Raw genomic sequence first — 20,381 nt, 5'->3', positions numbered from 1 at the left:
TCTGAAACCGACGCCATTACAAGTTTTCCAGCGAAAACGAACGGAATACGGATATCGTGCCCATGCCTGTTGGGGTGGATCTTATGGTAAAGCGTTGTGATACTATGGACTTCCGGAAGGATGGGAATCGACACGCATTCTCATGCAACACGGGGGTATCTTTCGTTATGTTGAACTGCCTATTTAATCAGTGTTGACAGTACAATTTGGGTAGGTACACTATCTGTCTTCAATCGATTGCAATAACTCTATCATCTATTCTCTTCCTTTCCCCCACACGTCGGTTAATCCTTCAACAAATGGATTTAATATATCTCTTATGTTATGTGTGCGATAGCTCTTGCTACGAAAAAAAATACATCAGTGACGTTTTGTCTACAAATATTACAATTCAATATTCGCCCACACACACAGACCGTCGCCTAGAATCTCTGAGAAAATTCATAAAATATTATATGGAGGAAACAAAATTTTAAGTAACGCTCTTGCATTCTTATGCTTCCACATGTTTTTTCCCTAAAGCTTAGTCACGCCTAATTATCTTGTTTCTCTGGCGGGTAACACAATTAACAAAACACACGATAATACTAGCAAATGTAATCGTACCTCCTTCGACCGTCAAAACGATCGAGGGCAGGCTTCGTTAGATCTATTCCATCTCACTGTTCTGTCTTTCGATTCCCCCTCACTGCTCCTTGATCGCGTAGGGGGTTCCTATATGTTACTGTACAAACTGCGGCGCTAGAAGCAAACCGCTCGTCTAAAGCTACTAACAAAGCTATTCATTGTCGTGATGTGTGTACACGGTCAGGTTTCGTTCGGTCGCACGTTCGCCTTTCGTTGGACGCTACTTCTCCTACCGCCCGCCACTCACTAGTCACTAGTGAGCCCAGCTCACATCTCGTGGGCGCGTGAAGCAGCAGTTGACAGTCTTATGTTGCCAGGGATTGATACTTCGGCATAATGCCGCCTGCCGGTTCGCAAGGTCAGCAGCAGCACAGCCGTCTCCAGAGGGGTCGTTTCTGTTTGTTGTACTCCTGCGATTGCAGCGCGTCCCAGATGGCCGTGTCGAACACCTCCTTGATGCGCTCCTGGGGATGAAGAAAGAATACGTTGGTTATTTCAGAGTTTCTTTGAAATTGGTTTCAAGTGTGGAAGCATATGGGCATATGGGAACTAGAATGTGTTCCGATACTCTTTATTTCGTTTACTATCTAGAGACTATCATAACAATAGCTAATGGGACGTTTATCAACAAACATATTTTATAAACATCTTTGTAAACCCGAAAATAAATGATAGCAACTTTCATCCGTTGCTAACTTTCAACCATCTTAGTTGCATAGAGCCGAATGTTTCTTAGCGATGTTTCACGCTGCTTTCTGAAGCAAGGACAATTTCGCTTCAATGAATCTCGAACTCTCCAAAATCTAAAACTCAAAAAAAAAACAAATCACTTCAAATTTGATCACGTGTAGCATAATTCTATTAACAAAACAAACACAAAAAAGAAACGATTGATTGGCAAAATCCAAAAGTGCGGAGCAACGCAATAAATAACCAACCCTGGAAGTTCAGCGTTTACCATAGTTGCGCTAAGGAAACCTTTTACGCTGCCAAGGAAATAGAGTTTACAAGTACATGTTTTAGGTTCAGAAAGCGTTTGTAAACTAAAGATAACTAAAAGTTCCACGCGTTGAAATAACTTTATAACAACAGAATAAATTATAAGAAGTAGAACAGACTGGAGTTCACTCTAAATACTAGATTTGTGGTATCCAATTTTAGTGCAGTTGGCCTAAGTCAAAAAAGCTGCATGCCACTTCACTGGAAAAGACGTGAGTGTGTCACGAAAGTTAACATGAAAAATTACCTCCATATATCTTCTCGGGAAGCAAGGGGAAATGAAGATATTACATCGCAGTGAAGTAAACAAGCCAGGATTGATTCGAAAGCGAACAAACAACAAACACACCCGACCCACTCCGCTTCTCTTTCGGACCCGTGGGAACTGCACCATACGAAGTTGTCAACCCAGGGCGAATCACTATCCCCCGGAACCGCTTGGGGAGTCGGAAGCTTTCAGCCTTGCGGAACCCCAAAAACAAGGTCCCAAACCAAAACGGGGCGAAGCAACACGAACATTATCACGCCAACACGGGAAAAACACGACGACGTCGGTCGCTAGGCGCTCCGGTAACGGTGGCATCGACTGTCAGCGGTTCGTAATTCCCAGGGCCCACGCACTTCCGACAAACGGGAAGCCCAAGTTCCACCAGGAACAGCGTGGGTCCAGAAGGAGAACCCGCGCGTTGATGATTCGTCACGACAAACAAGCGAAACCAACGTTGTCCGGTGTTGGCTTTGGGTGGCGGTTTGTTGACAACTTGTTTGTCCTGCCTTACCCGGTAGCCGAATTGAGTAAACCATACCGCCAAAGCAGGGAGGTTCCGGCATGGTGCTGGACGGTTTCCTTTCCCTCGACCTCCTGGCGAACCTTTGAAACCAAACCACGACCGAAGCATGACGCGTGAAACCTTGTACAGGTGGCAGGACCAACAGACCACAAAAAAACGCTATCAAATTGGTAAAAAGACACACTTGAGTGTGCCACCAGACCGGGTGTGACCTTCCCAAAAATTCTCCACCGGAGTTCATTACGCTCGGACCCGGACGGACAAGCACGACGAGCCGAAAACCGGTTGGCTGATGGGTTAATACACTCGATTGTGTCCGAAACAAGCAGCTGGTCTGCCGACGCCGAATACGCCACGGTCCGCGTGGAGCACCAACATGATTTATTTCTTAGCCGCTTCCTTCTTCCGGATCGGCAGCCTTCTGGAGGGCACGTGTCTTTTTCACGCTGGACGGAGGTCGCTTCCACCCGCCCCGCAAAACCAGCTTAACAGTGGTCGCATTAGCTTAGTAAAACGCTGGTAGAAACGTGCTACCCGTGGACGATTTATTTCTCCGTCAACAGCTTTGCTTTCCTACACACGCTAGGCCGAAAATAAAGTGCCCAAGGCATAACCCGAAACGGACCTTGATTTGCGAGCTAGCTGACGGTTTGTCCGGGGTCTCCATCCCAACGGTTTTTTCCTCTTATTCTATTCCACAAACACACGAACCAACTCCGACCGCTTCAGGCGCATGCAAAACGAAGATTTACGGCGACAGCTATTAGAACGACTCTTACCTTCTTGTGCGACGACGTTTCGACGTATTTGGCGCCAATCTTGCGGGCAAAGTCCCATGCAGACGAAACCGGAATCGGTTTTTCTCCTCGGGCCTGCGAGAGGGAGACGGGAAAAAAGGAACGTTTATAGTACAGCTTTTGTTTCAACAACAACAACTTTCACTACAGGATTTTTTCCTAAACTTATTATTACAATGAAACTTGTTTTTAATTTGAGCAACCCTAATTTGTAAAGTTAATTTCTCAACGCAGGTACAACACCAATTTGCAAACGTATTCTAAATGTACATTTTTTAGATAAGTAATTTAATTCACTTAATATTTGCACCTTGTTTTTCCATTCGTAACATTAGCAATGCGCAAGACCCGCTAGAACAAATAACCAAGAGTTAAAAATCATATGACTGCGATGTTTAAAGGTAAAGTTTGGATCAAAATACTTATACTCTATAATAAACTTTAAACATCAATTTTTATATTTTTCTACATTATTCACAACATACATTCAGCAATAATATTTGAAACTAGATAAATCAAAATTTACGGTAGAGAGAAATTAATAGGATCTTGTTACGCCCACCATCTACATATTTTTAAAGCAAAAAAACAGTTGGAATCAAAGTAATGAATTCCGAATAAGTCAGCAAACTAAAATTTCCATAAACTTAAATAGTAGTCTTTACCATGTATCAATTCTCATGTTATTGGCAAAGATTTATCAAAAACTTTTTCTCATTTCAAGATGGCAATAGAATAAAATATGTAATTGAAAAGTCTGACGATTTAAATAATCCAAAATATTAAGCTTCAAAAGTGATGATAATAAAAGAAACAATAACATTCATATACTTACTAGAGAAGAAACTAACCATATTTAATATTATCAACTAATTTTTTAAACTCCCTAACCAAAGTGCTAGCCGATTACCGCCAGTGTTCATCGACGACCTACCTGTAGCTTGGCAATCGTATCCGGATCGTTGCGCAAATCGGACTGCGTGCCGACCAGCACCACCGAGACGCCCTTCAGCTTGCTGATCTCCGGCTCCCACTTGGTGGCGAGCGACCGGAAGCTCTCCGGCGTGACGACGCAAAAGCAGAGCAGGATCACGTCCGAGCCGGGATAGCAAAGCTGCCGCAGCGTGTCCAGCGCGTCCTGGCCCGCCGTATCGCACAGCGTAACGCCGATCGGCCGCCCATCGACGCTGACGTCCACTGGAAAGAGCGAAGAGGGAACGAGACGTTCAAGTGTAATGTAATGAAAATGTAGTGCACAAGAAAAAGTCATTTTGTGTGGGACATGTGTGTATCTGTGTGTGTGTATGTTGGAAGACGGTAAGATACGCTTCGCTAAAGATGGGATAAGTGTAAAGATTGAACCTTTCGTGAGCTCACCAAGCGGGTGATAAGGTTTGCGGAGCACAAACTACCAACAACACTGTGCTTCCGGTTCTTCGAGGCATCTCGTGCTCATCAATTCAAGCACTTGTCCAACCGCCCGAGGTCCTAACCGCAAGGGAAATCTTAGCGCCATCCCACGAGGATGAAGATATTTCTTACCCGAGCCTCGATGACGCTCGAGTGGACCGACTCGCTGCGCGCTCGCTCCGGATTCGAGTGGAACCACCACTCGAGACCTTCTCGAGTGGACGCAAACAACGGAACTATGCTTTCCAGCCAAGCTTACGGGCCAGAAGAAGATGAAAGCCCAGCATGCCTGAGGTTGGAAAATCGGACATTCTTGTGGTGGACGAAAGCCAAAACACAACAACACATACTAGGGGAAAACATACAGCTCGGAGCGAAAGGATGAAACTTTTTGTTTGCTTTTCGTCTCAGAACTTGCGTCCAATTAGTGGCACTATCCGAACTATGTGTGTGTTTCGGTAGAGTTTTGTTTCCCTGTTGGGGTTTTTTTCCCCCCGGTGAACGTCTCTTTTTCCGTCCCGGACCTTATCAGATCAAGTTTAAAATTTATTTCCAATTATCGGAACGGTTCATAAAAATGACCGACACATGGGAGAACGATCAAGCCGTCCCCTGGAGCGCACCGGAAAAACGGGTAGAAGCAAAATAAAAGGCAGTACAAACGCCCACACCCGGTCGATGCAACCCTCTGTGGTGTGATTCCTATCGCTCCTACCACCTCTCATTCCCACCTTCCTACGGCAGAGGACACTTCATGACGCAATCCATATTTTAATCTAAATAACGATCCGACCAAACTTTGATCGAACAGAATCCGGTGTGATTGTTCCCTCCCTTCGGATTGTGACCTTTCGGGCCCGGTGAGTTCCGGGAAGGAAACGATGTGACGGTTCGGTCATTTCGGGCCGCAGGTGACATCGTTAGGATTTTGGGGAAAGGTGGTTTTTTTGTTCTCGCAGGGTTCGCTTTTAAACGTTTTCGTGTTCTTATTCCCACTTCGTTCCGTCGATGTGCAGTGTCGATGATTAGAGGGCGATCTTTTCTTTTTTCGGGGAACTATCCTAAAAGTCTACGAAACGAACACGTCCGCACCATATGCGGCAGATGAATCGATTAGAAAGTTAGTAAAGGGACGATATAGCAGTTCGTGATAATGCAGATGAGCTCTTTAGAGGTGGTGAACAATATGGTAATAAAATTTGTGGAGAGAAAGAACACAAAAAAAATCAAAGAGGCAAACTCTTCAGAAAGATATGAATATTATTTGGTTTTTCAAAAGGATTACCCAACAGAAGTTTATATTTGTCTACAAATAATGAAAATAACAGAAAATATACACATCAGTTTGCAAGTTATTGAACTTTTTATAATAAGATCATACTATGAAAACTACAAAGGAGTATCTCGATTTTTCTCGTTAAAATTAATTTTAATTTTAGTGGAGAGTAAGAAAGATAACATGGAGGAAAAAATAATTAAACCAGTAAGCAACCACCAAAATAAAAAAAAACATAATATATGTGAATTGCGTGGGATCCGACCCCGAACGTGCACCAGACTCGCCGTCGTCGGCTGCATGGGAAAAGTGTATCGTGAGCTAGTTTCCCTTTTGTCAACGACTAAAACGAAAGAAGAGCGAAAAAAGACACCGCGACCATGTTAAGATAAGCGCTTTAACGTGCAACACTGCAACGATCTCGCCGTGGTTCTGCGTCAGTTGGCTAAGGGTTTGCTGGCGGTCTGTGTGTGTATGTGTGTATGCGTTTGACTTATTTTTTATCTGTTTCAAAAACCCGCAGCTAAACGAGCGTAGGTGGATAGTGTTCGGATAAACGAGCGTCGTTTAGCTGGAGGTGGTCGAAAAATCGAAGCTCAACAGGGACACAAAACCCAAAAACAGTATTCTAGAGAAAGGGGAACGTAAAAAAACAGGTAATCATAAAATGGAGGAAGAAACGAGAAAGAGGGAGGGAAAACCTACCACCTCAAAAGGCCAAATTGATGCTTAAACGAACGCTTTCCGAGCGAAGGGTAACTTAGAGCCACCCCAGAGGAAACGGTGGAGGGATATTTTATTACCCGATAAAACCGTATGCATAAAACCAGCTCACGTCGCAGTCGATCGTTGATATCTTAATTATGAAAATTTTCTACCTTCCCGAGCCAACGAACGTGGCAAGAAGCGCAGTCTCGTCACCGATGGCGTACATAATCCACTCGGAAGGTGTGTGCATTCGGCGTGCTGCAATACGCATACCGGGACGATGAAATCTGAACCCGGCTGACCTCGTCGCCTGTCCGAGAGGAGGCCATTCGAGCTGTTTATTCCGTGTATGCAACAACGGGAACAGGGTTCTTCTGCACTATCGCCTTACGGTGCACCATCGAATCGATCCGCTGCGGTTGCATCGGCAGCGATGCGGTTATTTGTCCGATGCAATTACCTGAAGTACACCGCGTGGGGTCGACCCGTTTTCCCGCCCGATGCGAGAAGGTTCGAAACTCCAGCGGGTCAGGTTCTTGGAAAGCACCCGCGCGCTCGAATCGATCGAACGACTTGAACCCCCTTTGAGAGTCCGGTTCTTCGGTCAGCATACCGCAACGGCACGGCATGGCACGTTTTGCGGACGAAATAGATATTGAATTATTTTGACCAAACGATTGCAATGATTGCCATCCTCCAACCATCCCGAATCCCGTCGGATCCGTATCCAACTATGACCATTCTTCTGATGTCTTTCCATCGAGAAACAATTTCACCTGGAGCCCATCTGCATGAACGGGTGGACCGATGCAAATTGATTGCACGAAATGAAATTACCACGTTGGATACAAAATGCTGGAACGAAATGGTCAATCCGGTTAGTGTGCATGTTTGATCTGTTTAAGAAAGCATTTTGCAAGGCATTTATTCCAAAAATTACTCTCTGATAAAGCATCAAATTGCAATAAACAGTTGCTTAATTTATTTCAACCTAAGATCTCGAATTTTGTTTGCAAATCACTTATCATAAGTGTAACAAATCACAATATTTCGTATACTTGTGTGCAAATGTTCATGATGATTTGGAAAAACATCATAAACTGTTGCTTCAAAGTGAAAATGAGTAGTGAACGGTATTATTTGACATTTACACAAACTTTTCACGACGCCACTTCAGCAAAAGGTCAAGAAATTTCGAACAAAGCTACCATTCATCTAAACTAAATGCTTGTGTCTACTCACCACTAACAAAGCTCATGTTTCGAGGAATTTGTAAACTTTGCTGGCACTATGAAGGAAAGTTATCGCACAATGAGATCAACTTTACTCGTTGATACTCTAGATTTGTAAATGGCAAAGGTATTTCTTTTGAACTGATGTTTCTTTATGTTTAGCTCCTTCTTTTATGCTGACGTTTGTGAATGTCTTCTAACGTCGGAAAATATCTTAATTTTAATTATGTTCTAGTTTCAAAAGAGAGTGATTCTAGGTTTTACAAACACACAGCATATATAAAGAAGGACTAAAACTTTACCTACCATTCAACAGATGTACCCTCTTTTCTTCGCCTTTCTAAGTTCAACGAAAAAACGACGTCAAAGCCTAATAACTTCCATTCATCTCGCTTTGCGGCACTGAACCCCACCGGAGCATATCGCTCTTCCACTTATCGCGACAGTTTCGAACGGTCGATAAAATATCGCCCAACGATGGGCCGAGAACGTCGCACGGGAGAATGCTGGCATATTTTCCGACCGTCAGCTGGTTCCGTTCCGGAAGCAAATTGACGAAAACGATTCCCAACGAGCTCGTTGGTACCGAAGTTCTAAGCGGGACGGGAGGTAATTGAACAAAAAATCATCCAACCAAAAGGCGGCAGCGTGGGCGAGGCTCTAGCTGTCCCTGCTGGACCGGTGTTTCCTGCCAACGCAGCCAATCTGACCATTAATCCGAGGCAGAAGATTATGGACCGTAATACAAACATCAAAACAAAACAAAAAAACAAATACCTTACATTCCAACCAGCCGTTTATCGATAGCCACGAATCTGTATTACCTTTCCTTTTCTTTTTTTTTCGCTTCACTCGATGACCAACTTTCATCCCGTCGGCCCACCCACAACCATTCCCGCGGCATCATCTCACGGCGCGCGCCGTAGAAAACAGACTTCGGTCGAGCGAAACATGAAAGAACGTTTCAATTACTTCTGGCTTGAATGACCACAACATCACAACATCGCGTCGCAAACAAACACCGCAGTGACCGTCAAGCCTCCATGTTCCTCCCAACGATGGGACACCCACACAGACACACATCCACTCACCTTTCCTAAAGCCATCTGTCTTAATCTTCGCCGTGCCGTGCCGCTTATCGATACATCTTGTCCGCTCGGTTCGGTTTTTGTTTTCGGTTTAGCCCACGGAATTTACCTTCCTTTCGCCATCGTTTCGAACGGGTCTGGAAGGTGTGGTTGTTTTCCCTTCGACATCAAACGGGCGTCTTCTTATCGATAACGGCCAACGTGACGTGGGTAGAAAATGAGCCCACCGAACCGAGGCAACGAATGGCGGGGAAAACTTATCTGCGTACGGGCGAAACGAACGGGGAAATCCAAACAAAACCAACACCGAACATTAGCCAGCACGATAAATGGCTCGACGCTGGCGGGCGTGGATTTGGTTTGATGTTTGCGTATCTGTTGGCTTCCGATTCCTTTCGAGAGTATGCGTCACCAATGATGCTGTCTGTCTCGATAAATCTTGATAATTTTAAATCCACTTCCAGTCACGCACGCATACACATTTGCCTATGTTTCGTGCGCCGGGGTGCACGAGTTCGGCGAAAATCCAACCCCTTGCGAAATGCTTATCGACAAAATATGACTATTGCCACCCGGGATGGAAAGGAAGAACTCCAAATGGAAATAAATAAACGGAAGTTCAATAAATCTTTACTCTCTCTCTCTCTCCTTGTGCGTGCAAAATTCAAACATACTCTTCAAAAAGCCGTTTGTGAAAACATGTCCGACCAAGGAAGTACGTGAGTGCGGGAGTTTTTCTTTTATCAACTTTCAATATTTACATTTCATTTCATCGCGAGGGTAACATTTTTCTCGGTATCGGCCGATGTGCGTGCGTGATGTGGAATTAACTTGACGCTGATGTGATCACTGATTAATTTCGTTTTTCCTCCAATCTCAAACCCAGGATCCTTGGCGTGGCTCAAACATAATGGAAAACACGCGCAAGCCTTTACGAGACGCCGTTCAAAAGAGTAGCGATGAAATTCATCTTCGAAAGTGTGGATAAAAAATGTAACTAAAAAAAACTGAAATCGACGCTTTTTTTCTACACATAGTAAAAGCCGCGAGATATACGCAACGAAGAAAATCATGTTTTATCGAACGAGTACAGGGCAGAGCCTGTCAAAGAAATGAATAACGTACTTTATCAACTGTGTAACAAGAATGAAAAGTATAAATGTCCTTTTCAGCTAGCTCTTGCTTGGTCGCGGCCAGCTGGAAGTCCTTGCTCGGCGCTTGGCAGCTGCCCACCACGCAAACTACTTTCCAAAACCTGCCCCCCCTGCCATCCTACCCATTGACCGTCGGCTTCGTCACGTGCAGCTGCGTCGACGAACCGGTGTTTGGATAGGAGTTTTCCGCCGAATAATATACATCACGTTTCGGTGGCCTTATCAATGGCAAACCAGTCGTTACCAGGGTGTGACGATACGTTCGCAGCAGAAAGGATTCCATAGCACGCGCACGACCCGCGGGGTGCTGGCGAGCTGGTTGCATCAGTATTCAGCTCAAGGATGTGGATGTATAGCCACGAGCTGCGTGAAGCGACTACCCGCTTTGCACGCTCCACTTCCGGACCGAACAGCCTCCTTCGATGGAGGAGAACATCGAGAGCAAGGATGGACGGGTTTTTTGTTTTGCTCGTAAAATTGTTTGAATCCACGTCACCGAAGGATCGCGGGTTTCTACCGCCAGGCGAAAAACGTCACCAAGGAAAGCGAGTTTAGAAAACCGTCGTCATACCGGGAAGGTTGTAGGCGTCCCTACGGTAACGCACAAATATTTGAACAATTTGCGATATGCACACCGACCACATGCTGGAGGAAAGTGGTTCCCAAGTGGCGAGTGCAGGGACGTATGGCGTGCTTTTCATTGACGGAACATACAATCGCATTCGGTTGACATTTGTTAATATTCATCGAGTGGAAGTAGCGGCCGGAAAACTAGCAGACCAAAGACACCAGTCTCAACTAGTCTCTGAGGTTCTTGACGCTGCAGCAAGCTGTTGGCAGCTGCGTGGGTGGATCTGTTGTCATTATCTGTAATTGTACTGGCAGTAAGACACATCCTGGCCAAGAGTCTTCCCCTGAAATGGATGACGTTTGTTTGGAAATACTGTCGAATTTTGAGAGAGCGAAATTCCCTACATACCAACGTGCATACAACACCGGATCCCAACCTCGCCAGCTGTAAGGACTACGGAGCGCACGATGTGAACGAGATGTGTACCACGGTTACCGATAGTCTTAGCTAGCAATTTTAGTTTTCATCGTGAAATTCTTGATGAAGTATAAATGAAAAGCTTCACCTTCAACGGCTGCCGGTCGTTGTCGCATTCCCATCCGTTTCGAGTGAAAGAAAAGTTTGCATCGCTAGTTACCGGTCGGAAAACGCGAGTGAGCCCATCAAAGCGACTTTGATAGTAATTACTCTTTACAGTAAAAAAAACTTGTTCGTAAAACTTTAGATTACAACCGTGAGATGGAGAATGGATGCGGCAAAATTCAGAGGAATAAAAATTTCTGCCATAAATTTATCAACAAAACTGTTCTGTTTGCAGTTTAAATAATTTCGAACATTTTGTTCCTAAACTAAAGAAAACTAAGATGAAAGAGAAAATTAAATGCACCTAATTAAGAGGTCCGAAACAATACGCAAATTTTGATTTATTTTGAAAAATATTAATTAAAAAACTATTTCTTCGTTATAAATTAACAACATCTGAAAATGATTTCATTAACAAGCTACCTATCAAAATTGTTGCAAATTTATTATATTCCGTTTGTTTTTAGTTTATCTGCATTTGAGCCATTGTATAGTTTAGTCCATGTTCCTTTTGTCACTCTTGTACTCACTTGAAAGTAGCAGCCTTTATAACCAACAAACGACAATAACGCCGCGTTGCTCGCTAATTAAGAGAAGTCGTGTTACAGTTATTGATGTAGATAGATCCATTCATATTATCTGAATCATACACAAAGACAAAGCCTTTCTATTGCGTACGCCATCAATTTCATAATTCCACTATCTAGAGCGTGAAATGCCTGAATAATTAATATCATGATCCGAGCGTTGACAAGAGAAAGCGAGATATGAAAAAGCGTACACTTTTTGCAAAGCCTCGCCCGATCCTTCCTTTCTCGATCTCTCAACCGGTTGTTTAGGAAAGGATGCGTTAATTAAACTAACATGGTTTGGGGGACGGGGCAGGAAAACGGGAACGAACATAATATAACAACTCCTGTTTCTGAAGAGGTTACATCGTAGCACCGGCGGGAAATGGTACACCCAGCCACCCACCAACCGACGTTGGTAACGATGATGTTTTCGAAGGGAGATCACTTCCACAAGAGCCATCTTCATTTTTGCATTACGATAATAATGAACCAAGCGTGCACCCAACATTCGACATGTTAATAAAATCGAAAAGCGGCAAGCGTCGAATGGATGTTGAGGGGAGGGCAACAAAAAATAAACAACGAATATTACAACAGGTAACATTCTCATGCGTGCATTACCACGCCTTCCCACACCTTCGATGGGTGAGACGTCGACGGCTGGGGGTGGGTGTTGGGGAAGATGGCGGCCGGCACTCGGCCTCGTTTAATGTTGCTGCTGCAACAAGCCTACGGACGGAAAGTGCAACGGCTGCGTTATGAATATTTATGGCTGTTCCATGTTGTAGTGGCACGTGCACCAACTTCACGCCACGTCACCACGGTCGGGTTTTACCCGTTAAGACCGCGCTGCTCAATGGGATGCGCGTGTGTGTGTGAGTGCGTGCATGTCCTCCCGGTGTTGGGCGGATGAGACTTTGTGGCGCGCCCGCCGGCTTTGGCGCGAAACTGATGTCAATGTGCTAACGGATCGGCAAAAAAACCTTAACAAAACAGGACGAATGATGGAACGAAGGAGGTAAGTACAAGCACGAAAGTGAACGATTCCGGTTCCGTGTAAAATCAAAGGGCTTTAGCGGTTAAATTTAAATTGCAACAGCAAAAAACAACCGTCACACATGCGAACGACGGGACGGGAAATATAAAAAACGATTATCAAGGAAGCTCATTTCGCAAATTAAAAATTTACCCAGCAATAAAAATCGCGCTACTTCCCAATCCCGGCCGTGTCGTATGATCAAAGTGCCATTTCACCAGCGTTGATGCAACGATTGACCTGGATAAATTCAATATGCACACGGTTTGTGCTATTTGTTAACCATTTTGTTTTTTCGGAACGGTCGGAGCTCGCTTGACATTTGCCATACTTTTCCCATACATCGAAACTTTTACCCGCCAGGCCTCGTTGGTGGGCTACAAATTACAAGCGAAAAAAGTCCCAACCTTCAGGGTGTGTGTGTGTGTGTGTGTAGTAATAGCTGGTGGCGACAACAGCATACAAAAGCGAAAACAGAAAAAAGCAGTTCCAACGGCGGCCGCCCGAAGGGAAAATAATAAAAAGCTTATGTAATAAAATTTATCGCCGTCGTTTGGCTCATAAACGCGCCCTCCCCATTGCGGCAAGGTGTGTGAAAGGCATTACATTACAGTAGAATGGGAGGACAACGGTGAAAAAAACTGCACCGAACCCGGGAAATGCGGGAAGATTGGGGCGAGCATAATGGAGCAGATTTCTAGCGTACGATTCTAGGGCAGACCATGGACAGAAGAGCATAAAATGTGGATGCATCCGATGCGTTCGTTCCGGACGCGTCGCTATCTCAAGGAAACCACGGGGAAAATGTGGAATCCAGCATGAAAAGCTTCCCCATACACTCACAAAAGCACACATGCACACCATATTTACTGTACCACCATCTTGTTCGCTGCCAGAAGTTTGCATGAAAAGGGCATTTCATTTGGCTCGCACTTTTACACCCTTCACCCTCCTTCCCCACCATCTTTGGCCAACCGGTGGAAATGTCCTCCCAGGTTTCTTGTAAAAAAAAAAGAAAGAACCTCCTGTATAGCAGCGAGATAGTTAATTCTTTCCTTCTTTACAACATTTTTTTTCTAAACTCTCCAGGCAAACGGGAAGTTCCCATTTCGTGGTACGCTAAATGCCATGAATTTTCCCGAGAACAAGTAACTCCTACTTTTCATCACGGTGGTGGGATGTGGAGCGGGGGCAAAAAGTCTGGCCAGGATGTTTCTTTTCCTTCCCTCACCCAGCAGCTCCCCTCAGAAGCCTCGGACAAACTTTATTCTCCGGCATCCTGGAGCGACCACTGTGCAAGTGCTGAGTTTGTGATTTAGGGACAACTACGACCACGGCTCCTTTTGTGCCAGGAGTGATACACAGGATGTTCCGTTCAGTTCCGCACGAGGCAAGCGGTCAAGCGGTAGTGATGATGCAAAGTAATGGGCTTTCTAGGTGCATCCGTGCGTTGGAGTGGTGTGTAAATAGCTTCCGGCAGAAGCTTCCGGTATCAACGAGGGGAAAGGATAAAGCTGCCACCGATTCAAGAGAATTAGTAATATCTACCCGTTGGCGAATGGAAAGTAGGATGACGGTTCATTTGCCACGTAACCCTTCGGTACAGATGAAGCTTTCGATTCGTGATGCGAACCTCATTTCTACAGCATTTAAAACTAGCTGTTTCCGGTAAATTACAATAAAATACTTAAGGGGTAAAGAAAATGAAGGATCTCGCTTACCGTTGTATTTGTCGAACGCAGTCGGCACATACTCGTGTATAAACCGATCCTGTATGTAGGACACGATCAGATTCGTCTTGCCAACTGCTCCATCGCCGACGAGGACACATTTCACGTTCGGTGGAGACTTGGCTTCGGCATCGCGCTTCTCGAGCTTTCCTTTCGATTTCTCCTTTTTATCTGCAAAGAATCGTAAAGTAGTAGAAACAAGGTTAGTGCGGAAAAGAAACAGATTGCAAGTTTGATAAAATCGAAAAATTGAGTTTTGTAGCAAAGGTGCCTGTTCACCAAATTGCATAACTTAAGGAGTAGTTATTACAAAAAATCTAAAAATTACTAACAATCACCTACAAAATATTGAGTTTTATTATACCCTAATTGGGAACTTGTCGAAAAAAAAAAACAGATGTATTTTCTGTGCAAATTTTTAATGTAGTTTTGGAAGATTCCTTCTCTGAGAACTAAAATATAGTTTGATCATTTTGAAACCATTTTCAAAGGATACAAAATAATTATGATTTAAGAAATTAAAGTACCAACGAAACAAAAAGTGTATACAAAAACGCAATTTAAAATTTTTGGATTTATAAACTCTTAATTACTCTTAATTTTCGTTCGTACTTTCGTTCTACTTTTCCATAATAACCCTGCAAACTAGGAAAGTATTCCGTGTTCGCAACTTGTCGTGCAGGAACACTTAATTCCATTCGCAAGTTCCTCCAACTCACCATTTCTTTTAGATTGGCGCCAACCGGAAACAAACGTCAGCCGGCGGAGGATGAAAATACAATCGGTGAGGAAAAACAACCCACACCGAGCAAATGGCACATTAGTTAAGAGCACAATGCACCGTGCGGGAATGTTTCCGATTCGTGTACATTTGTTGCATGCATGAAACTTCAGAGCTATGCATGGTACTGCTTTCCCGAAAGGATGTGTAATTTTTCTATGGCACTCCACGGTTAGCCCTTTCGCAACATTGTAGCATTTTTACCATCCGTCAACCTTTCAACTGGCCGGTTCGTGTACCTTTCCTTGCGTGTGTGTGGGCCAATGACGTCCAAAGGAAATCGGGTTAAATTAATGACAGCTTCCGCCCGTCGGTCCCGGTTCGTCCCCGGGCTAAAACCAAGCAACCCACGGGCGCTGTCGTGCAAATGCAACGCTTGCACGAACTGCACCGCGTCGGAATGTCAATGTTACCCGGCAAAAGGACGCACAAAGGTAGCGAATAGAACCTCCTCGGAGAAAAAGAAAAGCACGCAGCATCATTAGTGCGGCGTCCGGCCATCCCACCGCGCGCATTCGTGCTTCAAACCGCGGCCGCCGGAAAGAAGGTCAAACTTCAGGCCCACACCCGCCGGTTGTAAAATGGAACGAAAGAAACAAATTAATTTTTAAACTCTTTTTAATTTGTTCCAGACGCCGTTCCACACACACTCTCCCTTCGCTCGCGGTGGAAAAGCGTGCCCATCGCCAGGACCCTTGAGCCCGAGCTGGGAAAATCATTTAGCGACCCCGGGTTGGCACAGCGATCGTTAGTTGGCTGGACCGGAGCCAGCAATGTCGGGCGGGTTGGAATTGAATTTTCTTCTTTGCTGGGTAAGCTCGGTCCGGGTGTACGGTTGCTCCTTATCGCATCCGATTCTGTGGCGACGGCTTGCGGTCGACGGGACGAGAGCCGACCCGTTTGGCTAATTAGTCAAACGCCCTGGTTTGGGACGCCAACGACGCATTGGCACTGACACCGATTGGTTCTGGCAGTTGGCACATTGTTGCCGGCTTAGCAGCGTCTGTCACAGAGTAGCTTTTCGCCGCATTTTTTTCCTATTTCCCGAACTCGGTCAACGAACGGCGAGTGGTCGGTAGCAAGCAGGAACCGATACAATAGTTTTGTCGTTCAACTGCTCGCCCAATCGAACGTTCCAACAATGCGAGCTTCCAACAACCACTTTCGAGTGCTATTTCTATTTCATCATCCATCGGAACCCTGCCAGTCGGATGATGAACGACCCGAAAACCAAAACCGTCCGGAAAAAAACCCCTTCCGGGCGTGATGGACGTGTCGGGTTCGGACAAATGCAGTGGAAAACAAAACAGTTTTCGTTCCGATTGGAACCATTCGCGAGCGAAGAGTTCCTCTTTTTCTCACTCGAAGGACTCAATCAGTCAAGTGGGGGGGAGGATGGTTGCTCGTATGCCAATCACTTTCTCATCGTCGGTTCCAACCGTCAGCAGGAGGTATGAAATGTATTCCATGCAGCAGCCGAACCAGCTTGCAGATGATTGCCATTCGCCGAAGAATCGTTGTTGCGATGCAATTGAGATGCACGAAAGTTGAACTCTATTCGTCAACAAGACATTGCATAACTTCAGGCGCCCGTGGAGGGAGAATGCAACCATTTCAGATGCAAGTGAGACGATTTTGAGCTGGCTTTTTAGTATGATGAAGTTTAGGAGTTTTAGGTCCATATTTGTTGAATGTTTTCTCTGGTTGGAAAGAAAACCGGTCGCTTCGGGCGAAAGGATGGGCGCCAACGGAACGGAAAATTGAAACAATCGAGGGAGTGGTTTGTGTGACTGTAAAAAAAAAAACTACGCCACTATCAAATGGAACCCAGTGAACGGAGACGATGATCGATGGCCTAAACGAATGGCTAAATTTGCATAATAATGTATCCTCCCGGTGGCTTCCAATCGACCTCCGCGTTTGCCAGGAGACCGCACCAGACCGAGCAAAAGGGCACGTGACCGATGAAGAAAGGCATTCGGTTTTCTCCCACCTCTCGCTCTCTGCTCGCTTTATTTTTACGATTTATGTAGAGCTTTTTTCTGCCCTACTCTGTCAGTGCTGTGACCACCTGGTTCTTTTGGGTGCTGGGCATTATTTTCAGGGTCAATTTATTCCCTACCCACACACCCGCACACCTAAAACGGTGTGTCAGCAGTGGCAGGTCCATCCGTCGAACACGGTCGTCCGTGTCCCCCGATGCGCGCAATGCTTTCCGTTCAAATCGGCAATAAATATTATTTACCGAAAATCGCTTCCCAACGTTGTTGTGCGGCCATTTGCTTTCCTTCTGGACCATTTGGGCTTACGGGCGGGTTTTACGGAACGTCATGAATGGGATAGAATATTAGATGGAATAGAAAAGGGGGAAAACGTCCACCAAGCGAACGAGCTTTCTTCGAGAGAAAAAGGATCCGTGGGACCTCACGCTTGGCCTCAGTTTCTTCCCACATCGCATACGTAATCCGTTCAATCGAACGAAAGCAAAAGAAGAAAACAAACCCCGTTTTATTCTGAACGAATTTTTCCGTGGCTTGCATCTCCTAGTAATGATGTCCCTTTTCTTTGGATCAACTAACATTGAGGCGGGTACGAAAAACGGATCGAAAATCCCGAAAGGATATTGTCTAGTGTTGTGCTTAATGAATCTTTTGGCGAGATTCATTCATATGAATCTTTTACCTAAGATTCATTCAGATGGATTCATGAATCTTTGCGGATTCGAATATTCAAAGCTTAATGAATTTTTCGAAACCTTAATGAATCTTCATGAATCTTTCATGGTTCTGTCATGAATCTCCCCGATTCTGTCATAGGCGTGGACAATGAGACCAAAAAAAAAAAAAAAAAGGTGGTCCCTCAACCGACTTTTGGTTGGTGACTTTACATCATTTGGTGTGTCTTTGGGATTCATGAATCTCGCGGCGAAAGATTCATGAATCCCTTATAAGGCAGAGATTCATTCAGATTCATGAATCTGAATCCGATTTACACAACTCTAATATTGTCTGATGAAAAAAAAAACATCCACCAACGAAGGAGAACCTTTTAAAGCAAGAACCATAAGTTCAACCATACCGAATCGTCGGATGAACCGCAAAAGAAAGACGGCAAAGGGCATGGGAACATCATTGCGTGAAATTCGCTCGGTAGGAAAATGATCATTTTTTCCTCTCTCTCTTGATTCTTTCCTTTGGGAGAACGTCCTTCCGACCGTTTACTTCCCACCGTTCTAGCCTTAAGCTTCCACGAGCATTAAAACGTTGCCTCGACACGAGACGGCCGATGCGGCAGGACCTCGACCGGTCCCGGGAGGGTGGACCAGAACAAAAAGCTGGCCGCCTGACCTTTCGCTGCGTTATTAAAAATGTTATTTTCATTTCATTTCATCGCCTCCGGCCAATCGTTTGATGATTGCTTCTGCTCACGGCACAGCCTTTTCCCCGCACCAAGCGCTCCCCGAGCATCGATTCGTGGTACCGTGAGAAGAAATAATAAAAACAGAAATCCGTTACTAAAAACGTGCGGGATGTAACCTAAAATGAGTATAAAAATCCAAGCGAAAGGGAAATCCTGAAAAGATTGTTTTTTTTTTTTTGTTTTTTTTTGCATCACACCATCATTAGGGTGGATATTTCCGCCGGTACATTAACTTCCTGTCGGTTCGCTGGCTGGCGTGTTGACGTGGCTGGGCGTTCAAATGTGAAAAATGGCCGTGAAAAAACGTTCACGAAACGGCTCGATCGAAAAGGGAACCGTTTAATTAATGGCGAAAGATACGGCCGGAAGTATTACAATCAACTGCGCTGACCGGAAGTTGAAAATCCTCCGTTCATAATCTCACCCGGTACGCCCTTTTTCGCCCGCTGTGATTTGATTCCCTTCCGGCTCCTTTTTTGCCCCTTGCGTTTCGCATGTTTCCTGCGCCCTTCCTTCATTCATTCGGGGTTCACTTCCGCTGGAAACATTCCGTCACATCGGAACCTCACCACCAGACGAAGCTTGAGCAAACAAAGTATGAGAAAATCCGTGCCCGAAACTCTGGGAAACCTGGACCATGCGGATACAGAAAACCTTTAGGCCACATGCCGTGCCGGTTTGGAGGACAGCTGTTCGGGAGTGGGCCTTCCTCGTCGGCTGCCTTTTTATCTTGTAACGAATTCTGGCAACCGACCACAAGGTGGAAGAGCCGAAACAGCTGTAAAGCGAAGGGCTAGAGCTCCTTGATCGAACCATGTGTGCAATGTGTGCCCTCAAATTATCTTAAACTAACACTTTAACCTGGGTTGAAGCCCTTGATGCAACGTAATGCAACAGTCTACTGACATAGAAAAGGATCTGTCTGTAATACCTGAAACCAGCACACGTTGGGACACGTGATGGAAAGTGAAATGCATATCAATAAAAGTCAACCTTGAGTAACTCATTTGAATTCATATTTATGAAACTCAAAAAGGTAATTTTTTTAAGAGAAACTACGTGAGGAATGGTATTTAAAAAGTAAGTGAGTAGAATAAAAGCGAAACTCAATATCAAACATATTCCAAAATTATCAATTGCTGTAAAATAAAATTCGTTAGAACATAATTTTACTAAATGTCCATCAGACTGATTTCAAACGCACCACGGTGCGTTCAGCAAGCTTTCGAACCGTCTTTCTAAGATAAATAATCCCACCGGGCGCAGTTTGCAACGCCCTGGCAACGCTTCCGATGCCTTTGAGCCGTTTCCGTTCGAGACAATTCCCGCCTCCCGATGGTCATTTGTCGATCCTGTCCAGACCCACAAACGGCCACATCCAGGTCGGATCGACATCGGGGTCGGATTTTGATTTATGTGCCGCGTTTGAAGTCCAAAGCCGCCCCGGACCGACCCAAAGCCTAATAGGGAACCCATTTCCTTTCCCCCCGCTGCCAAACCAAGTATTTGAAAACATGGTCTGAAAGACCAGCACCGGGAGATGGATGTCCGAGGTAGATCGGAAAGAGTGCTACACCCACACCATGTACCGGGCATAATCGACCATC

General features: G+C 45.0%; 1 protein-coding gene across 1 annotated transcript in view; it reads right to left on the bottom strand.

Annotated features, from left to right (window-relative positions):
• Positions 1-957: 957 nt before the first annotated feature.
• LOC131287749 (uncharacterized) overlaps positions 958-20,381 on the bottom strand; it is a 34,231-nt gene continuing 14,807 nt past the window's right edge. Inside the window, exons 3-6 of the mRNA XM_058316832.1 lie at positions 14,565-14,744; positions 4,149-4,411; positions 3,197-3,289; positions 958-1,091 (exon numbers count right to left, since the gene is read on the bottom strand). Of these exons, the coding sequence (XP_058172815.1) occupies positions 987-1,091; positions 3,197-3,289; positions 4,149-4,411; positions 14,565-14,744 (641 nt within the window). The 3' untranslated portion in view covers positions 958-986. The remainder of the gene's footprint in view (positions 1,092-3,196; positions 3,290-4,148; positions 4,412-14,564; positions 14,745-20,381) is intronic.

Source organism: Anopheles ziemanni, chromosome 3 (assembly GCF_943734765.1).
Source record: "Anopheles ziemanni chromosome 3, idAnoZiCoDA_A2_x.2, whole genome shotgun sequence".
Lineage (NCBI taxonomy): Eukaryota > Metazoa > Arthropoda > Insecta > Diptera > Culicidae > Anopheles > Anopheles ziemanni.
The sequence above is the reverse complement of the archived record's forward strand: the minus strand, read 5'-3'. Positions and strand labels throughout refer to the sequence as shown.